Genomic DNA, 18,887 nt, shown 5'->3' with positions numbered 1-18,887 from the left:
CCAATTATCACTGTTTTTACAACTTTTCTGGAAGTATATGTACACTATAGTGTAGCAAATTAATTTTATTTATATGCAATTTCTACTTTTTCTATACATTTTTCATTTCCTCAGTTATACACTTTTTTTATTGCTCCCTTGAAAAATGTAAAAAGATGGTTTTACTGTAATATTCAATGGCACCTCAGTCCAGTTCGATGTGTAAATATCCGAGGTTCTAACATTGTTCTGCCACAACTCATTTTCCATTTTCTAACACAGTTATTTCCTACAGCATGAAAAATGAAAAATCTGAACTTACCAGAACTGACGTCGGACATAGTCTTAGGACTGAAGTTGCAGCCTTTGGATAAAAAAGACTTGAGTTTCCCTACCGAGGCCAGAATAAGGCCGAGGAAGGGGGGACTCGGAGAGAGGGGGCGGGACAAGTACTCCGGGTGAAACTGAACAGAGTAATAGTAAGGATGATCTTCTACACAGGCTATCTCCATACGATTATTAGATAAGTCACGGCCTGAAACAAATATCTCGCTTTAGTATAATAATTCCCCACAAACAGTTCAAATAAATACATGCAAAGCTCGACTTTCGACAACTTGGTTCTATTTGGGATCTAAATTCATATTAAATAGGTGTGAAGGTTTTCACGGTCACTGTTATCAATGTTTCTTTTTTGGGTGATACCGTGTGTGTTGGATTTGTTCACTCAGTTTACCCTGAAGATGGCTCCTGCAATGGTAGCCGAAACGTCGTAACAAATCTAACACACACGGTATCACCATAGACTTGCGTAGATACCATTACAATAATCGACTCTAAGACACTACAAATGCAATTATTAATTGACAGGCGGCATCAACTGGCAAATTTTTGCGTATGCATTTAATCTGTCTCAGCTGGTAAAAGCATGAACTTATCGTTCTACTAATTTGAGCGTCATGAGAAAGGTCAGAATTAAGGATGACTCCCAGTAGTTTAACGGTGGGTAAAGCGGTACTCCTTACATCGGGTAGTGCCGTATCCTGAATCAAATTCTGACGTCTGGCTCAAGCTATCCATAATTGTTCCGTTTTAGATGGGTTAAGTGTTAGTCTATTTTCAGCCATCCAGTTACCTATTTTCTCAATGCATCCATTAATCAAATTAACAAGCACATTTCTCTCGCGTTGAATACTAGTCATTATTTTCTTGTAAAGGAGATCTACAACATTCTGTATCTTTAAGAAAAATCAAAATTTAAATAAAAAATTTACAAATACATAGCGAATGAGGAATTTCATTGTTTTTTTTAAATTGTCAATAGACTATTAAACTAGACTAATTTTATTTTTTTAAATTTTATGTATCGTATTATCAGCGCTATGATTCATTTAAGTTTTGTATATCTGAAATTACTCCAGGAGTGACGTCTCAAGTTCTCTTCCACTTCTTCTCGGTCAGTTCTGCTGATTTGTCCGTTAGTTAACGTATTGTAAACCGGAAATCTTTCAAAGTTAGCTACAGATTTCAGCAATGCTACGGGCAAACCGAAACCGCCCGTTACCATTTGTTGTTAAACTAAAAACTAAAACTAAAACCAAACAAACGGAACGGTTTTGTTCTATGCAATAGAGCTTAGGGGCTTCTCTAGAAAATTATTACTCTGAGGATTCATATGAACTAGTAAGTTTAGTTTTCTTTCCATACATTTCCAAGAAACTTTTCCGTGCAATTGAATGCCCTAATTTTTACCACGCCCAAGAAAACATTTTTCATATCCAATTTTCCGTAGGGCTGCATTGTAGGAAAGTAGAATGAACAAAACTCTGTAGAACTTACTGTAGTTTGAATTGAATATAAACTTACCAACAAATTTCAGTCCAGCGTTTTCTAATTGTTCTACATAGGCGGGATTTACTTCATATCGATGTCTGTGTCTCTCGTCGATAGATTCTTTATTACCATAAAGTTGCACTAGAAAAAAAATAATTTTATTATTAAAATTTTTCACTTATCACAATATAATAAAACTGACTGTTGGTTTAAGAAAATACCTATGCGTAGAGTTTTTTACGGACGTCAGAAAAAACAGCCAATAACAGGTCATAAGCCCTGTAAATTACCTAGACATCCATATTCCCTTCTCTGAAATGTTCCCCATCTCTGTTGTAATTTAAATCTTATTGACTTCCTAGGGGGTGAAATCCAGTCTTTTGTCTCCAAACATTTGGAATAACTCAAAATATAGACATTTTAGTTTATTAACTGGTTAAGTGCCATAAGCACTTATTAACATGCCCTCCGTTTCCGTGCTCGGAGAGCTGGCCATACAAAAATAGCACGTGAAGATATGCGATTTTTTACACACTTTACGTGTTGAGGCGAAGGTCATTTCATGCACCCGGAGACATCTTTCAGAACCTTAGTGAAACACTAGGACACGAGGAATTATTAAAATTATCGACGCAACAGTGATTCAAATGAGAGCTATGTTTGATGCGTAGATAATGCAGGTGTTACAAAACTATTATTTGTGGATAGAAGAATGTGTGTTTTATATAATTTCTGAATATTATTTTTCAAAGTGAAATGTGCAAGTCTATTTTTGCTTATTTTTGCTATTCATTAAGTTAGTGAAAAAATATTGTTTTCTTCTGCGGACTCAAAATGAAAGGAAAATGTGAATGCATGCTGTAAAAAATGTATACAATGGTGTCGTAAATGCCACATCAGGTATTTGTTTCTTTTTTAAAAATTACCTAAAATTTTACAGCCTACTGGGAACTATCATAGCAATACCTAGCGGCACAGAAAATATTAAACTTATCACAAATGATGCATTGTTATTTTCATTTTTGTGTTAGAATTTTAGACTTACTAATAACGCTCGGCTTCAAATACGTAGTTCGCTTCCCCAGCCTCATAGTGCCCCCCATCTGGCCGGGATGGTGTTCCGGCATGTCTATAACCAGCGGGTGAGGGGTGTTGGGATCAGCCTCCGTCGTGTTGGCCTTCTCCAGCTTGAGGACGTTGCGACCGAACTCTATCACGCTGGCCTGCAGACCTAGGCATATCCCCAGCATGGGTTTCTTGGTCTCTCGACACCACTGGCAAGCTTCGATCTTACCCTCCATTCCCCTGTTGCCAAATCCACCCGGAACCACTACACCACTGAAAAATTTAATTAAATAAATGGCTATTTTGTTAGATAGATTATATAATTGCCCCAACAAAACTTAATTTAAAGAGGCATCTAATAAATATATCGACGGTTATAGTGCAATTTGTCGCAACCCAAAAAATACAAAAATGAGAGTGTCATCCCACAAAAATTCGTTGACCTAAAAGGAAATTGTTATAAGATCAGTACTTCAAAAACTTGGGTCACCATATCATCACGATCGTAGAACAATGACGCATGTGATTTTCTTTAACTTTACACGAGCAGTTAAAATAAAATTTGACACTATCTCACAACTCGACAAGTACAAAAGTATGTACAGGAAGTCCCCCTTTTTACGTTTTTCAAGGGAGCAAGAAAAAAAAGTGTAAAACTGAGGAAAATGCTAAAGTGAGGAAATGAAAAATGTATGGAAAAAATAAGAATTACATAAAAATAAAATTGATTTGCTACAGTGTTAATATACTTTCAGAAAAATTGTAAAAACGGTAATAAGTGGAAATTGACTATATTTTATTTGTAATAGCGTATAAATAAAGTGATAGCGTATAAAGTTTCCCAACATTTAGAGGGAAAAATATTGTGGGTTATTTTATGCAAATTCAAAATTTTATTTTTTATTCACATATAAAATAATTTTAACATGCTGTTTTAAAAAAAAACAGATTACATAATATTATTCGAAAAAATATTTTTTTTTTTTTTTTAGTGAAAATAGTCAAAAAAAAATTAACAATCCCCAATTATCACAATTTTTACAACTTTTCTGGAAGTATATGTACATTATAGTAGGAGCAAATAAATTTTATTTTTATGAAATTCTGATTTTTTCCATACATTTTTCATTTCAGTACATTACACTTTTTTTCTTGCTCCTTTGAAAAACGTAAAAACGGGGGTTTTACTGTATATATTTAGAGTCAATGCATTCAAAACAAGTTTTCATTTATAATTTTTGGGTTTAAAAATGAGCGCATACAAAACAGCTTGCATCACGTCATTTTGACATCACGGGTTATGATCGCCGACTGCGCTTCTAATAAAAGTGGGCTAGTGTGGTTGAGTCATCCCTAGTATGTGGCCTAGCATAATGCATTCAATAAAATTTGAATTAAAAAATTGATCAATCTTACGTTTCCGATACGATTTCAATTAACAAAAAACAACTAACTCGCTTTTGCAGAGGTTTTGCCAAGCTTCATGATACAGAACGGGATTCTCGGTCTTCATCTCTTTCTCCAAGTAGGCGGCCTCTATGTACTTGATGTTGACCTTATAGTCAGAGGCCACGGCAGCGTGTTGGAGTGCCTTGGCAATACTGGTGTAGGAATCCTCAAACCTGGTGTACTTGCCTACCAGGGATATGTTTACCTCATTGCGGAGAAGATCAACGCGTTTCGCTAAGTCTTTCCACTTTGCCATGAACCTATGATAAATAAGAAACAAATTATTATCATCTGACTAGTCAAAATGAAATTATACAATGTACTTTGAGCCTTGAATTTACCACATTTTTAAAAATAATTTCAGTATTGACAAAATCGTAAACATATGCTGTTTTTCTTTTTGGTAACACTTTTTCATGTGAATTTGTTTGATTTTGTCTATACACAAGAGAGATATCCTATAAAGCTAAAATATTTTAAATATAAATTTTGATTGTAAAATAAATTAATAAAATATTGATACAGTATACTGTATGTATACTGTCTATAGACAGACATGGTATTTTGTAATACAGAGAATGTTTCCATCTGTTTTTTAGGCTAAAAAATAATAAAATAAAACACTTTGGTATTAATAATGCTTTAACTAATTCAGGAAGATATGTAGATTTTCCCATTTTCTCTCTTCATTTAACAGTTTATTGTTGTTATATATCATCGGCCATGGTCAGCGCATTAGCCTGCCATGCAAGAGGTCTCGGGTTCAATTCCCGACGTGGTTGGTGTGAAATATTTATTTGAATGGGTGTTTTCACACTAGAATATTTCATAGTCCCTGGACTGGTACCTGAAGCTAAGACTGATCCTGTAACAAATGTGATCATGTAACAAAAATGATCAAGATATGCTGCGATTGGAGTACCAATGCAGTGCCCTATGCACCATTAGGTGCGGAAAGGGAACGATGATGATGATATTTAAGAATAATCGAACTTTTCAGTAGTAAAAGCAAAAAGCTACTAAAAACATACATATTCTGAGAGTTAGCATCAAAAGCCCCCTCCACTTACCCGGCTCTGTTATAGTGGTCATAGAGCCAATTACTTTTAATATATTATTTTGAATATTTTTTGTTTGTAAAAAATTGACCGCATTTAGAATTTACATTTACTGCTTTTAATGGTCAGCGCACCTCAGTTTATATATTGAATATAAGAGAATTAGCAAAATAATTCCTTTGTATTTAATGTTTGCAAATAAATAATGTCAAGTACAACTGTGGGACTTCACATTATTTAGATTGGAGGGCGAGAACTATTCATAGGAACCCGTCAGTCGCAGTGACGTCAGGAGCTTACATAGCATTGACCCCCACCACTAAGAATAAGAACTGCGGGACTCCCCCGGAAACCAACCCTCGTTGTCATCTGACCTACTATCGTCTTAAGGACAGTTCAGAAGGTAATCTTACATTTATGTATGTAAATAATAAATGTACGATTACCTTATGAAAATAATGAATAGTCAAAACATCTAAATTACTGATTACCTAGTGCAGATGTCCAATTGCTGACAGTCAGGGAAATAGAAAATTACCTCCATTGCCCACTCGGAAGAAGTGAGAACTATTATAAAAGCCATGGAGCCCTTATTACAAGCACATTCACTCAGTCACTTAGTTCAGTCAGTAACTCTCACACTCCATTAGCAAATTGTGTATATTATTCAACGTGTAATAAATCCACATTGAAACATAACATCATTTTCCTTTGTCACTTCCAACTGCGGTAGCATCTTCCAATAATTTATTTACATTCATTAGGTATTTATCAGCCATTTGATTATCAAATTATTTAAAGCGGATGATCTATCAAATATTCATTTTGTTGGAGTTGACAATGAGTGCGTGCAACAGAAGTTCACAACAAATTTTGAGGACTTGACATGTAGACGTAGTGTCACTTTGTCTCACAGAACTTGTGAAAAAAGAGTAAAAGAACAGCTTATTGAAATGGGTACGTACTTTCCAGGTTTGGGTATCGGCACATTGAGGTGGAGTCTGTCGATGAGGAACTGTACAACTCCTTGAGACTCCATGAGGAGGGGAACATGGTACAGTGAGGAGAGATCATGGATGCAAATAACCTGAAATAATATATCCATTATTTATTTATTATGTTTTGAGTGTGACCAAATCTTCCAACTGGAATTCAATCATTTTAAGATTTTATAAAAAGAGACCAAAATCTAAACAGAGAAGAGGGAAATAACCTTACAAGAAATTATGAACCACAAAAAATCCTACAAACTAAATCGAGTAGAGATAAGTCAGCCTTGTTGTGTAGTGGTTAACGTGTTCACCTACCATTCTAAGGTCCTGGGTTTGATTATTATTTTACAATATACATAAGAGGTAAAACAAATAATTTTAAAAAAAAGGATAATTACATGGCAATGAAATACATATCAATAGTAAAAAATAATTCCACAAAGGCATGGCCTGTTCGTAGGTATACAAGAAAATTAATTTCAAAGGTTTTTTGAACTAAAATATCACATAAAGATAAGATGATCAGTCTTATGCTTCACGTGCCAGTTCGGGATAGTAAAACGCTGCAGTAAAATCTCTTTTTAAACAAATGTTTCAGGTCAAACTTTGCAGGGATCAAATCCGGGAAATAAAGCACGGTATGTTAACGAGATCCGTGAAGTGTGTAAGGCTGAGACATGCATTATTGACAGAATCAAGAAAGGGGTGCTGCGTTGGTTTGGACATGTAGAGCGAATGGACAGCGAAAGAACGGCTAAAAGGATCTACGATGCAAATGTTAATGGACGCAGAAAACGAGGAAGACCGAGAAAGACATGACACGATCAAGTCCATCAAACACTTAAAGATGGACATGTCAAAAGTAGGAATAATCGACGTGCGTGCATGAGAAGATGTATGAATGTAGAGGAAGCGAGGTCTGTATGCCAAGATAGTGTTATGGCGTTCTATCCTCTCTGCCTACCCCTACGGTGAAACGGCGTGATGGTTTGTTTGAATGTTAACGTGCCAACCACTACACCACACCACATAGAGTCGAAAAACTCACATCCACAGTTTTGATTTTATTTCGCACTATTCTTTATTTATCATCGGATATCATATGTACAGGAACAATATTTAAATAATAAAAGTAGTATAAGAAAAAAATCTCCATCTATATCACTCTACTATCTCTACTACATATTAATATTATGTTTACTTCACATACCTGTTCAGGAGCAACGTGACAGAAGTTGGATACCTTTTCCTTGACAGCGTGCCCTATGGGAATCTCAGAGCGGCAGACTATCAAGTCCGGAGTCAAGCCGAGCCCCCGTAGCTCCCGCACGGAGGACTGGGTGGGTTTGGTCTTGGCTTCACCTGTGGCTCGCGGCTGCAAAAACAATACGCACGACCATCAAAGGTTTGTTTTTATCAAATCATTATTATGCGCCTGCCACACACTCGACGAGTGGTATGGGAAGTAGCGAGGAAAGGAGGCAGAGACGTAGTGTGGCAACGTTACTCGTCATGCCGCTTGTCATGCTCCTCGTCGTGCCCATCGGTTTTTGGAGCGTGAGTCAAAGGGCCGGCAATATGAGCGCGAGTGGGGCCACATAATCGCGCGGTCGCAGTACGCATCAAGCGCTCACACAAGACGTGCACGTAATTTTTAAATGATGTATATTTCTTTGTATGACATTTTTTTTACTATTTTTTGTAACTTTTTTTTTTAAATATACAGAAGAGATGAAACAAAGTACCTATTAAAAAAATAAAGGATAATTACATATAAGTGAAATACTCGTACATATTAATGAAATACATATTAACTGTAAAAATAGCAAACAAAAGTCCTACAAAGGCATAGCCTGTTCGTGGGTATACAAGAAATGTTTATGAATTTTTGCTCCTATAATAAATAGACAGATATAATATTTTTGTGTTATATAAGAAAGAGAAAAGAAAATATTCTGTTAAAGACTATAAGGTACTTTTTTATTTTATAGTAATTAAAAAAGGAAATAAAAAATATATAAAAAACATAATAATATTCCATCATTCCATATTAATACACATTGATATAATTAGCAGTACTAAAAATGCATAGCGCGCACGCTATCACAGTTTCATCGTCCATTGTATAGAAAGACAAATGACAAGTGCGGAACGTCGCGATTAATTGCGCGAGTAGAACAGTGTGTGGGCGGAGAGAGCAACATCGGGCAAAAGGGCGGCAGCGCGAGGGGCATGGGCATGAGCAGCGCAAGGAGCATAGTGTGGCGGGGCTATTAGATAGATGCTTTCTGCATTTTGTAAACAGTACTATCATCATCATCATTCCCTTTCCGCACCTGATGGTGCAGAGGGCACCGCATTTGAAATCCAATCGCAGCGTATCTCGATCATTTTTTGTTACATGAAGGTAAGATGATCAGTCTTACACTTCAGGTACCAGTCCAGGGACTATGATATATTCTAGTGTGAATACACCCTTTTAAATAAATATTTCATATCAACCATGTTGGGAATCGAACCCGAGACCTCTCGCATGGTAGGCAAACGCGCTGACCATTACGCCATAAGGCCGAAAAAACAATACTTTACTTTACAAGATACATAAATACATTACATAATGGAAACTGTGAGATTTAAAATTTATTCCTGAATACATGATCCAGGAAAAGGAAAGATATTGTAAGTTGGATAAAGTGTAAATTATTATTAATATTCAAAGCATTAACCTTGTGGCCAAACATTTTACTAATATTTCTGGCTTGCTGACCTTTCATATACTGAGCCTATTCCTAGTACAAGCAGAATTTGTCATTGTGCCGTTTTGTAAAATATGAAAGTTGATACACTCCAGAGGGTTGCACTGGATTTGTGATATAATATCATTATTAAAAATAAACATTCTGTGTGTATTACTCTGGAGTCCTCAACTTCATCTCTGCTCTACGTCTGTACATCAAGAACAAAAGAACACGACCTATAAAAGGAGCACAGGGTGTGATAACATTGTGTGGTTCGGTTCAGTACTCACCTAATCACATTATACAGTTCGAATTAGTTATTGCTGTCCTGTATTATATTCACCATCTAATAAATAAACATCGAACATCCTTCTGTTATTTCCAACTGATGTAGGAACTCCCCTAACAACACTTTTTAAATATGTTAATATGAAAATAAAATTGCAACAATATCAGAAATGTGTTTTATAATGTATAAATCAACTGATCAGTTCATTAATAAAAATAAGTCTAAAAAAATATTAAAATTAAGTATGGAGATTGTATAAAATTTTCCTGATTCACTCCTCAGATAATTTCAAAATGCCACCAAAAAATATAAAATGCCGGAAAACTTTTACAGAATCAAATGGTGATAGCAATACCAAGCAAATTGGGATATTTGATAAACGTTCCTGTTCAGGATGCGTATAATGAATTGTAATAGAAATATAAATAAATGTGATATCCGGTACCCTGGTATTTGCTAGCTGAGTACTAGGCCCTTAATAAAAACAAACGTTTCGCTGTCAGGCCTGGCCTCAGCGATATCGGGGGCAATATAGTCGATAGACTACTTTTAATGTAAATATGAATATAGAAATACTAATAAAAGTAGTAGACATAGCGAAAATTTACTGAAAAACATAGTAAAATTCATAGTTTAAAAAAACATAGTAAAATGTAGTAAAAACAAAATACATAGTAAAAGACCTAGTAAATAAAAATATGAGTACAGCAAAAAACATATTTTAAAAAAAAAACAGAAAAATACCTAGTAAAAAAAAAAGCATAGTGAAAAACAAACTAAAAGATGCAATATGTAAATCCCGTTATAGGAGGGTTGACTGTATTGGTAAAAAGTATAAATTTCAGGCACAAATCAACAATACTAGATTTGACCATTTAAATATATACTTATTTTCTCATTATCTATAAACATGTCATTTGGAGATGTTTATTAATGAATTGAGCGATCAAAATAATTAAACCAATTTTTGCTAAACAAAATGACTAATTTGTTCTAGTATATTTATCTAGTATATTTATATATATCACCAATATATTAACAAAAACACATCTGAGTATAATTTCTAACCAATCAAAGAATTATTTAAAATATTGTAAAATCTAATAATGGTCTTACGGAAGGAACGAGAGAGACATGGGCGCAGCAGAAATTTTCTCGTGAAACTCTAAACTGGAACTGCCGGAAGGCTTCCACGAAGGGCATACCCTCAATGTCTCCGATGGTGCCTCCGAGCTCCACAATACAGACTTGGGGGGCCTCGTCCCCACACACCGGCACTTGTGCCACTCTGCTGACCCATTCCTGGATGGAGTCTGTTATGTGGGGCACAACTGAAAATAAAACAAAAATATTATTTTGATTCATGTTATTTATTGTCGATTCTTGATGAAATTCCATCATTAAAGGGTGAAAACGCTTGTATAATGTTCTGTCAATCACAAGCTATACACATATTTCTTCTTTTGCAGCTTCGATTCGCAAATAACAATCAAAGCTAATTTATATAACAATGGCCAACAGTTCGAACCCAACCGACAGGTAATCCGTCAAAGAAAACTGAATACAACTGACCTGGGCAATCCCGAAGTCCTGGTCTGCATCCAATTCGTCTTCCTGGTCACTGGCGCCCGAACAGGGATGGATTAACTGTTGACTCTTCTTTTGAATTGAATTTGAATTTTTACTCCTTCGCGATTATTTCGAAGAAAGGAGATTACAAACTCAGAGGCGTGCCCAATATGGCGAAATTTGCAACACATATTTTTTTTTTATTTCCGTGTGCAGTGACGGAAGACCAGGCGAGCCATCTATAGACGCCCATTAAAACTACGTATTTGATTAACTAATCAAATACGTTGTCCTTTTCGGTTGACTTCATATTTTCTCAACAGATGTCACTGCCGGGACGAATTCGAACCGATGGCCATTACATACTGCCCGCCTTGAAAGTTTGCAGACGAAACTTTCAACAAGAAAATTGAATAACTTAATGATTGTTTTATTTAATGGTATTTACATAAACTATGGCGGAGCATGAACAAACCGCATATAATTGCAATATAACCGAAGCATTTAGAACTGTATTCATAATAATATTGATCATTAATGCAATGATACTAAATATGTGACATATTGAAACAAGCGGAATTGTCCCAGAAAATCGGAAACAATCGAGAGAAAACAAAAAAATAATAATCAAATGAACTAGCCTAAACTCAAAGAAAAGCGTATGCTATTCTTTAAAGTATCTCTTTACTTAACAGTATTTTCAATAACAAGCTTAATTAAAAAATAATAAAGGTAAATTATAACTAAGATGCCTAAATAAATCTTATGTTACTGAGTTGGAATAGGGCACAGTTTGACAACTGGCCGTTTGATTCTTGCGGATTGTGTTTTGACTAATGCAACTCTAATAGTTCCATCAGTCCCCGGATACACCTTTTCAATCCTCCCAAGAGGCCAACGAAGTGGTGGAACATCATCTTCCCTTATTAAAACTACCGTGCCTATTTGCACTGGGTTTTCGGGGGTACACCACTTTTGTCTCATTTGCAAAGTATGGAGATATTCTATTCTCCATTTTTTCCAATAAGATTGTACTAAACTATCTAATAAATGTTTACGATTTACGAGACTAAGACGATTTTTAAGCACATCGGGCGCGGGAAGATATTGAAGAGGAGACGACATCAAGAAATGAGCAGGAGTCAGCACCTCAGGATACGGATCCTCGGATAATAAACAAAGAGGTCGTGAATTAAGCAATGCTTCAATCTGAGTTAATACTGTTAGGAGTTCTTCATAAGTTAATAACTGACCGCCTACCACTCGATATAAATGTGTCTTAAAACTTTTAACGCATGATTCCCAAATTCCTCCAAAATGAGGACTATAAGGGGGAATGAATTTCCATAATATGCGACGGTTATTGAGTTCATTGCTGATAGTAGCTTGAAAGTCTGAAGATGCGGTTAAATTATAAATTTCATTTAATTGTGTCTTGGCACCTATAAAATTGGTTCCGTTATCGGAATACATGTTAGACACTGGGCCTCTGCGAGACAAAAATCTTTTTAGAGCCGCTAAAAACGTGTCGCTAGATAAATCTGAAGCAAGCTCAATGTGCACCGCTTTTGTTGTCAAACAAACAAAGATGCAAAGGTAAGCCTTTTGAGAACGCTGACCGCGTTTACGAGTCAGAGTAATGTTGATTGGCCCAGCATAATCTACACCCGTATGAACAAAGGCCTTTGCTTCTTGGACTCTGTACGTTGGTAAGTCTGCCATTTTTGGCCATACGTAGGTAGGCTTGACGCGAAAACAAAATATACACGATTTGGTGCGTTTTCTGATAATATTTCGTGAAGAAAGAATCCAATATCTTTGTTTTATTAAGGAGTTCAATAAATTTGGGCCTGTATGACAATTGGTGCGATGATAATGGTCAATTAAAAGGTTTATAATGTGACCTTTCTTTGGTAGCAAAGCCGGATGTTGAGTTTCGAACGGCAAATTGGAGTTGGACAATCGACCTCCAATGCGAATGATTCCCTTCTCATCCATAAAGGGATTTAAATGTTTAATGTTAGAAATTACAAGACCCTTGTTTAATAAATCAATTTCCTTCCTAAAACCTTCTTTTTGCACTTCACATATCAGAAAATGTTCAGCGAAATTTAAATCAGAAGAATTGATTTTTTCGGAACATGGTAACAGCTTTGCAAAACGCAGAATATATACAATAATACGTAATAATTTATTCCAGTCGGAAACCCTATTTGCTAAAGACAGTAACATAAAAGATTCTTTAATTACGGTGGTGATCAATGTTTTAGAATTAAATTCTGGCGTTTCCTCGTAAGCAGAAGCAGCAAATGGCCTAATCATCCATGACTGAGGGGGTGCGCACATCCACGATGGTCCATACCACCAAAGAGTATGCATCAATAATTGAGATGGCAAAATGCCTCGAGATAGACAATCACTAGGATTTTCAACACCAGAAATGTGATAAAAACATTTCGAATCTAAATTAGACTGTATTATAGCCACTCTGTTAGCCACAAATACCGACCAGCGATGCGGAGATGAATGAATCCATGATAAAGCTATCGTGGAGTCAGAAAATGCATATATTTTGGAAATCAGGTAACGCGGAGTATATGTTTCATAAACATTGCGAACAATTTTCGATAAAAGAACTGCGGCGCATAATTCTAAACGTGCTAATGACACCACTTTGACTGGGGAAACCTTAGATTTAGAGCAAATCAATCGCATTGAAATATTTCCCGTTAAATCAGTTACGTGTAAATATACTGCACATCCATACGCTTTCATACTTGCGTCGCAAAAGGCGACCAAGTTAGCTGTGCAATTAGGTGTAATATTCAAATGTCTCGGCAATCGTAATTCCTTCAACAAAGGTAATTCATTTTTTAAATTAAAGTACTTTTTTACTATTTGTTCAGGTGGAGTATCGTCCCATCCTAGATTAGCATTCCAAAGTTCTTTTATAAGTATTTTTGCGTATAATATCACTGGAGAAACTAAGCCAAGTACATCAAACAATCTGGCAACAGTAGATAATATAATTCGTTTTGTGCATTTTTCTGCACAAGGGGATGTAGTAAAACAAAAAATATCTTGTGTTGGATGCCACTCCAAGCCAAGAATTTTTAAATTATCATCATCTGTAAAATTGACAGGTGTACAATAAGCTGAAGGTAAACTTGAGAGTAATTCTGATGAATTGCTGGCCCATTTGACCAAATCGAATCCACCAGACTTAAAAAGGTTAATTGATTGATTTGCTAGCTCAATTGCTTCGGAATTATTCATAACAGAGGTGACCAAGTCATCCATATACAATTCGGATTCGGCCAATTTAGCAGCCGCAGGAAAGTTATTTCTTTCGTCTAACGCTAATTGTCGTATGGTGCGCATTGCAAGATACGGACTGGACTTGAGTCCAAACGGAACGCGGGTAAATTGAAAAGATCTAACCTTTTCGTTAGGATCAAATCTATATATGATTTTTTGGTATTTTCTGTGATTTTCAATCACACCAATTTGTAAATACATTTGTCTAATGTCAGCTGTAATAGCGACAGGCAGTAAGCGGAAATTTAATAATAATGTAAACAAATCGGCCTGTAAATTAGGGCCGGTAGATAGGATGTCATTCAGTGACAACCCAGAGTGTGTTTTAGCACTTGCGTCTAAAACAATTCGTACCTTAGTAGTAATTTTATCTTTACGAACTACAGCGTGGTGAGGTATAAAATACCCACATTCTATATCTGAAGTAGACGGAATTTCTTCTAAATAGCCGTTTCTTAAATAGTCTTTAATAATTTCATGATAATCATCCCGAAGGGTGGGGGCATACTTGAACTTTCGTTCAAGAGTGAAGAATCGACGGAGAGCGACCGTGTAAGAGTGACCTAATTCATCTGGATTTTTACAAAAAGGCAAAGATATCGAATACCTCCCATTAACACTGCGTAAAACTGTAGCAGCATATGCGGTTTCGCATTTAGTTTCATCGGGGCTTAAGAACCGTTTAACGGGCATTTCTTCACATTCCCAAAATTTTTGTAAACATTTTTCTAACCCCTGAAGGGCTAAAGCGGAAAAGGAATTAGGTTGAATATCGGAATGGTAAGGAACTTTCCCAAGTAAGACATATCCGAAAGCTGTAGACAAGGCAGGCGGGGCATCTGAACCAGATTCTATTTTTTCTCCAAAATAAATATAGGGAAAAATAGTCGCACCTAGAATAATGTCCACGTTCCCAGGTATGTTCCATGTTAGGTCGGCGAGGGGAATATTAGCGAGATAATTCAAATCACATTTTTCAATAAAATGTGAAGGCAACTTATCTGTTATGCAGTCGACTACTAATGCGTGAATTTTATATTTATTTTTTGGAACCATGCGTGATTCAATGTTAAAATAAACATACCCATGTATTTGTCGTGATGTCTCTCCCACACCTTTCAAGAAGGAGTTATTTAGTGGAATTATATTTAAATTTAAAGATTTACAGCAATCGACTGTTATCAAATTGTTTTGCGACGCGTTATCAATTAGACAACGCACTACTATTTTGTTATTATTGTTATTTTTATACGCAAAAACTTGCGCGGTAGACAGTAAAATAGCGTGGCCAGGTGAAGAAGACAGTGTATTTGATCGCGATGTTATGAATGTTAAAGGCGATACTACTGTACTAGTAGATTCAACACGAGTATTCCGAGAAAATGAGTTATTTTTGCCACCTTCCTTTTCAGAATCAATAAACGCATTTGATGCATGTTCCCCATTATTAGAATTTGAGGCATGTTGCCCATTACTACTGTTCGTAATACAATTATTAGAAGAAAATTCAAAGTGTAATAATGAATGGTGTTTCTTTTGACACTTTTTACACGTATGTTGAGATTTACACCCTGCACTGGTGTGGGCGTAACTCAAGCAATTAACACAACCATGTTTTAATTTTATAAAATCAAAACGACCCTTAACAGGCATATTTTTAAATGTGAAACAATCATAAAGATTAGTATGATTGTCTTTGTTACATAATAAGCATTTCTTTTCCATAGTAGATATGAAAGCCTTATAGGTTTTCTTATTACTGGGCCCATTCGGCTCCGCATTAATAGCAGCCCGGGAAGAAGAAGAAGAGGAAGCGGAAACATTTGTTGTCCTTTCCAATATTTTTACTTGGCCTTTTAAAAAATCTGTGAATTCTTGGAAAGTGGGCAATTCCTTATCCCGCATTTGCATTTCGAATTGTTGCGCTGTTTGAACATCAATTTTTCTTAACGCGCAATGTAAAAATATAAAATCCGCCAAATCATTTATCTTTAATAATTTTAAAGCGGCGACGCTAGAAGTATAATTTTCACAAAAGGTATTTAAGTTTGCGGCAGTATTATTTACTTGCTTTATGTCGAGAATGGTTTTCAAATAAAAAATTCCCAGTGACCTTGAATCCTGGTATTTTTGAACTAAACTATCCCAAAGAATTTGGTAGTTTTCTCCCGTGGGAATAACGCCGGAAATTATATTCAACGCGCTATGCGTCAAATTTGAAATTAAATATTGCACTCTTTGCGAATTCGATAAATTGGTATTAAGATGAACATTGGATTTAAAAGATTCGTAGAAAATAGACCAATTTTCTTGTTTACCATCAAAATATGGGATTTTTAAAACCGGCAAATTTATATTACATTTTTCTCTAGAAGTAGTTATATTCATTTTGTTTATTTTATTTCTAGCCCTGGTAATTCTCGAATGCATATCCTGAACTACTCCCAGTGATTGAAAATCAAGCGAGTTTTCGGGATTAATTTCCAAATTTATCTGATTAATAAGGTCGATCACCTCCTCGTACTTTTTATTCAATTCGTCGACTGTTTCCGACTCCGCTAGGAAATTCTCATTTGTTCTGGAATCGTTTAACGAACTAATATTTAACGATAATTTATAAATTGCATTTATACGTTCAAAAAATACCTCTCGTTTCCCTATGAGAATTTTTAATTTTCTTGCATTTATTTCCGACATGTTTAATATAATATGTAAAACGTATTTGTAAAACGTACGCTAAATAAGTGTTCCACAGATGTGCGGTAGGTATTTAATTTCATTAATTAAATATGTATAAAAATAACTTAATGTCACACGGTACGGTAAGAAATAAATTTAGAAAGCGATAATTGATATGAATTTTTTGCAGAATTTATTTATTCTGGAGTTGAAGTTAATAAACTAATTTTGTATTAAATTCGATAGAACAATAAATAAATTTACTGGAATAATCCAGTAACTCGATTAGGACTATTTATGTCCGGCGAAGGACCATTTTATGTATAATGTTCTGTCAATCACAAGCTATACACATATTTCTTCTTTTGCAGCTTCGATTCGCAAATAACAATCAAAGCTAATTTATATAACAATGGCCAACAGTTCGAACCCAACCGACAGGTAATCCGTCAAAGAAAACTGAATACAACTGACCTGGGCAATCCCGAAGTCCTGGTCTGCATCCAATTCGTCTTCCTGGTCACTGGCGCCCGAACAGGGATGGATTAACTGTTGACTCTTCTTTTGAATTGAATTTGAATTTTTACTCCTTCGCGATTATTTCGAAGAAAGGAGATTACAAACTCAGAGGCGTGCCCAATATGGCGAAATTTGCAACACATATTTTTTTTTTATTTCCGTGTGCAGTGACGGAAGACCAGGCGAGCCATCTATAGACGCCCATTAAAACTACGTATTTGATTAACTAATCAAATACGTTGTCCTTTTCGGTTGACTTCATATTTTCTCAACAGATGTCACTGCCGGGACGAATTCGAACCGATGGCCATTACAACGCTAATTGGTCAAATATACTAGTTAAAATACAAGATTTATATTTGAAGCACTTTGTGGTTATTCATTTTACTATAATTAAATTTAAAACATAAAAAACTTTGCTTTTAACCACTTTTATTACAAACAAAACAAGCAAACTATCACGCCGTTTTCCGTAGGGGTAGGCAGAGAGGATAGAACGCCACACCACACTGTCTTTGCATACAGACCTCGATCCTCTACATTCATACATCTTCTCATGCACGCACACCGATTATTCCTACTCTTGACATGTCCATCTTCGAGTATTTGATGGACTTGATCGAGCCATGTCTTTCTCGGTCTTTCTCGTTTTCTGCATCCATCAACATTCATATCTGCACAGTCGGATAAATCTAAAACCTAATCCGCAGATCGCGACTAGAGTTAGTTGAAAGAAGTATCCTCTCAACTATACAGCGTGTATGTTAAACCCTGTCACATCCGAAACCACGATGATCTATACGAGTACGAGGACATATTGGCATATTAAAAAAAAGATATATATTACAACAGAGATGAAGAACATTTTAGAGAAGGTAATATTGAAGTCTAAGCATCTACAGAGCTTATGACCCGTCATTGGCTGGTTTTAGTAGCCACTTTACACACTGTGTAACATTGTTTATTCACCATTCTGCCCATATTTGAACATCTTTATTCCTTCAATTATTTCATCTGTAGATGTTTTTGAAGTTAAAGAGCTGAAACCTTTATTTATGTGGGTGAGATTCATCTGATTGAATTATATCACCTAAATACTAGGCAATGCCTGAAATGTTTATTTATCAGCCAATGACAGGTCTTAAGGCCAGGTCATACAACCTTCTCTAAAATGTTCATCTATGTTGTAATATGTCAATATTAACAGCTTCCCAGCGAGTTGAATCCAGTTCTTGTCTACAAAAAATTGGACAAACTCAAAATATATATATCTTTTTTTTAAATAAAATGGCTTTGCATAATAAATTTGATGCTTTTGCCAATGTCATGCTGAATTATTTTATAAACAAACTGGTTCGCAGTAAGCAAACAGCAACCAGGCCCAACCATCGGGTCTGCA

The 18,887-nt window shown here is 35.5% G+C and overlaps 1 protein-coding gene across 1 annotated transcript in view; it reads right to left on the bottom strand.

Moving 5' to 3' along the window:
* The window catches only part of Ctps (CTP synthase), a 33,899-nt gene that overhangs the window by 10,024 nt on the left and 4,988 nt on the right, over positions 1-18,887 (bottom strand). The window contains exons 3-9 of the mRNA XM_088240592.1: positions 10,520-10,734; positions 7,587-7,751; positions 6,350-6,471; positions 4,332-4,586; positions 2,858-3,150; positions 1,846-1,953; positions 302-514 (exon numbers count right to left, since the gene is read on the bottom strand). Of these exons, the coding sequence (XP_088096718.1) occupies positions 302-514; positions 1,846-1,953; positions 2,858-3,150; positions 4,332-4,586; positions 6,350-6,471; positions 7,587-7,751; positions 10,520-10,734 (1,371 nt within the window). The remainder of the gene's footprint in view (positions 1-301; positions 515-1,845; positions 1,954-2,857; positions 3,151-4,331; positions 4,587-6,349; positions 6,472-7,586; positions 7,752-10,519; positions 10,735-18,887) is intronic.

The sequence above is a fragment of the Micrasema longulum genome, unplaced genomic scaffold, assembly GCF_059751315.1.
Source record: "Micrasema longulum isolate JH-2025_06_02 unplaced genomic scaffold, ASM5975131v1 h1tg002514l, whole genome shotgun sequence".
NCBI classification, from domain to species: domain Eukaryota; kingdom Metazoa; phylum Arthropoda; class Insecta; order Trichoptera; family Brachycentridae; genus Micrasema; species Micrasema longulum.
The sequence above is the reverse complement of the archived record's forward strand: the minus strand, read 5'-3'. Positions and strand labels throughout refer to the sequence as shown.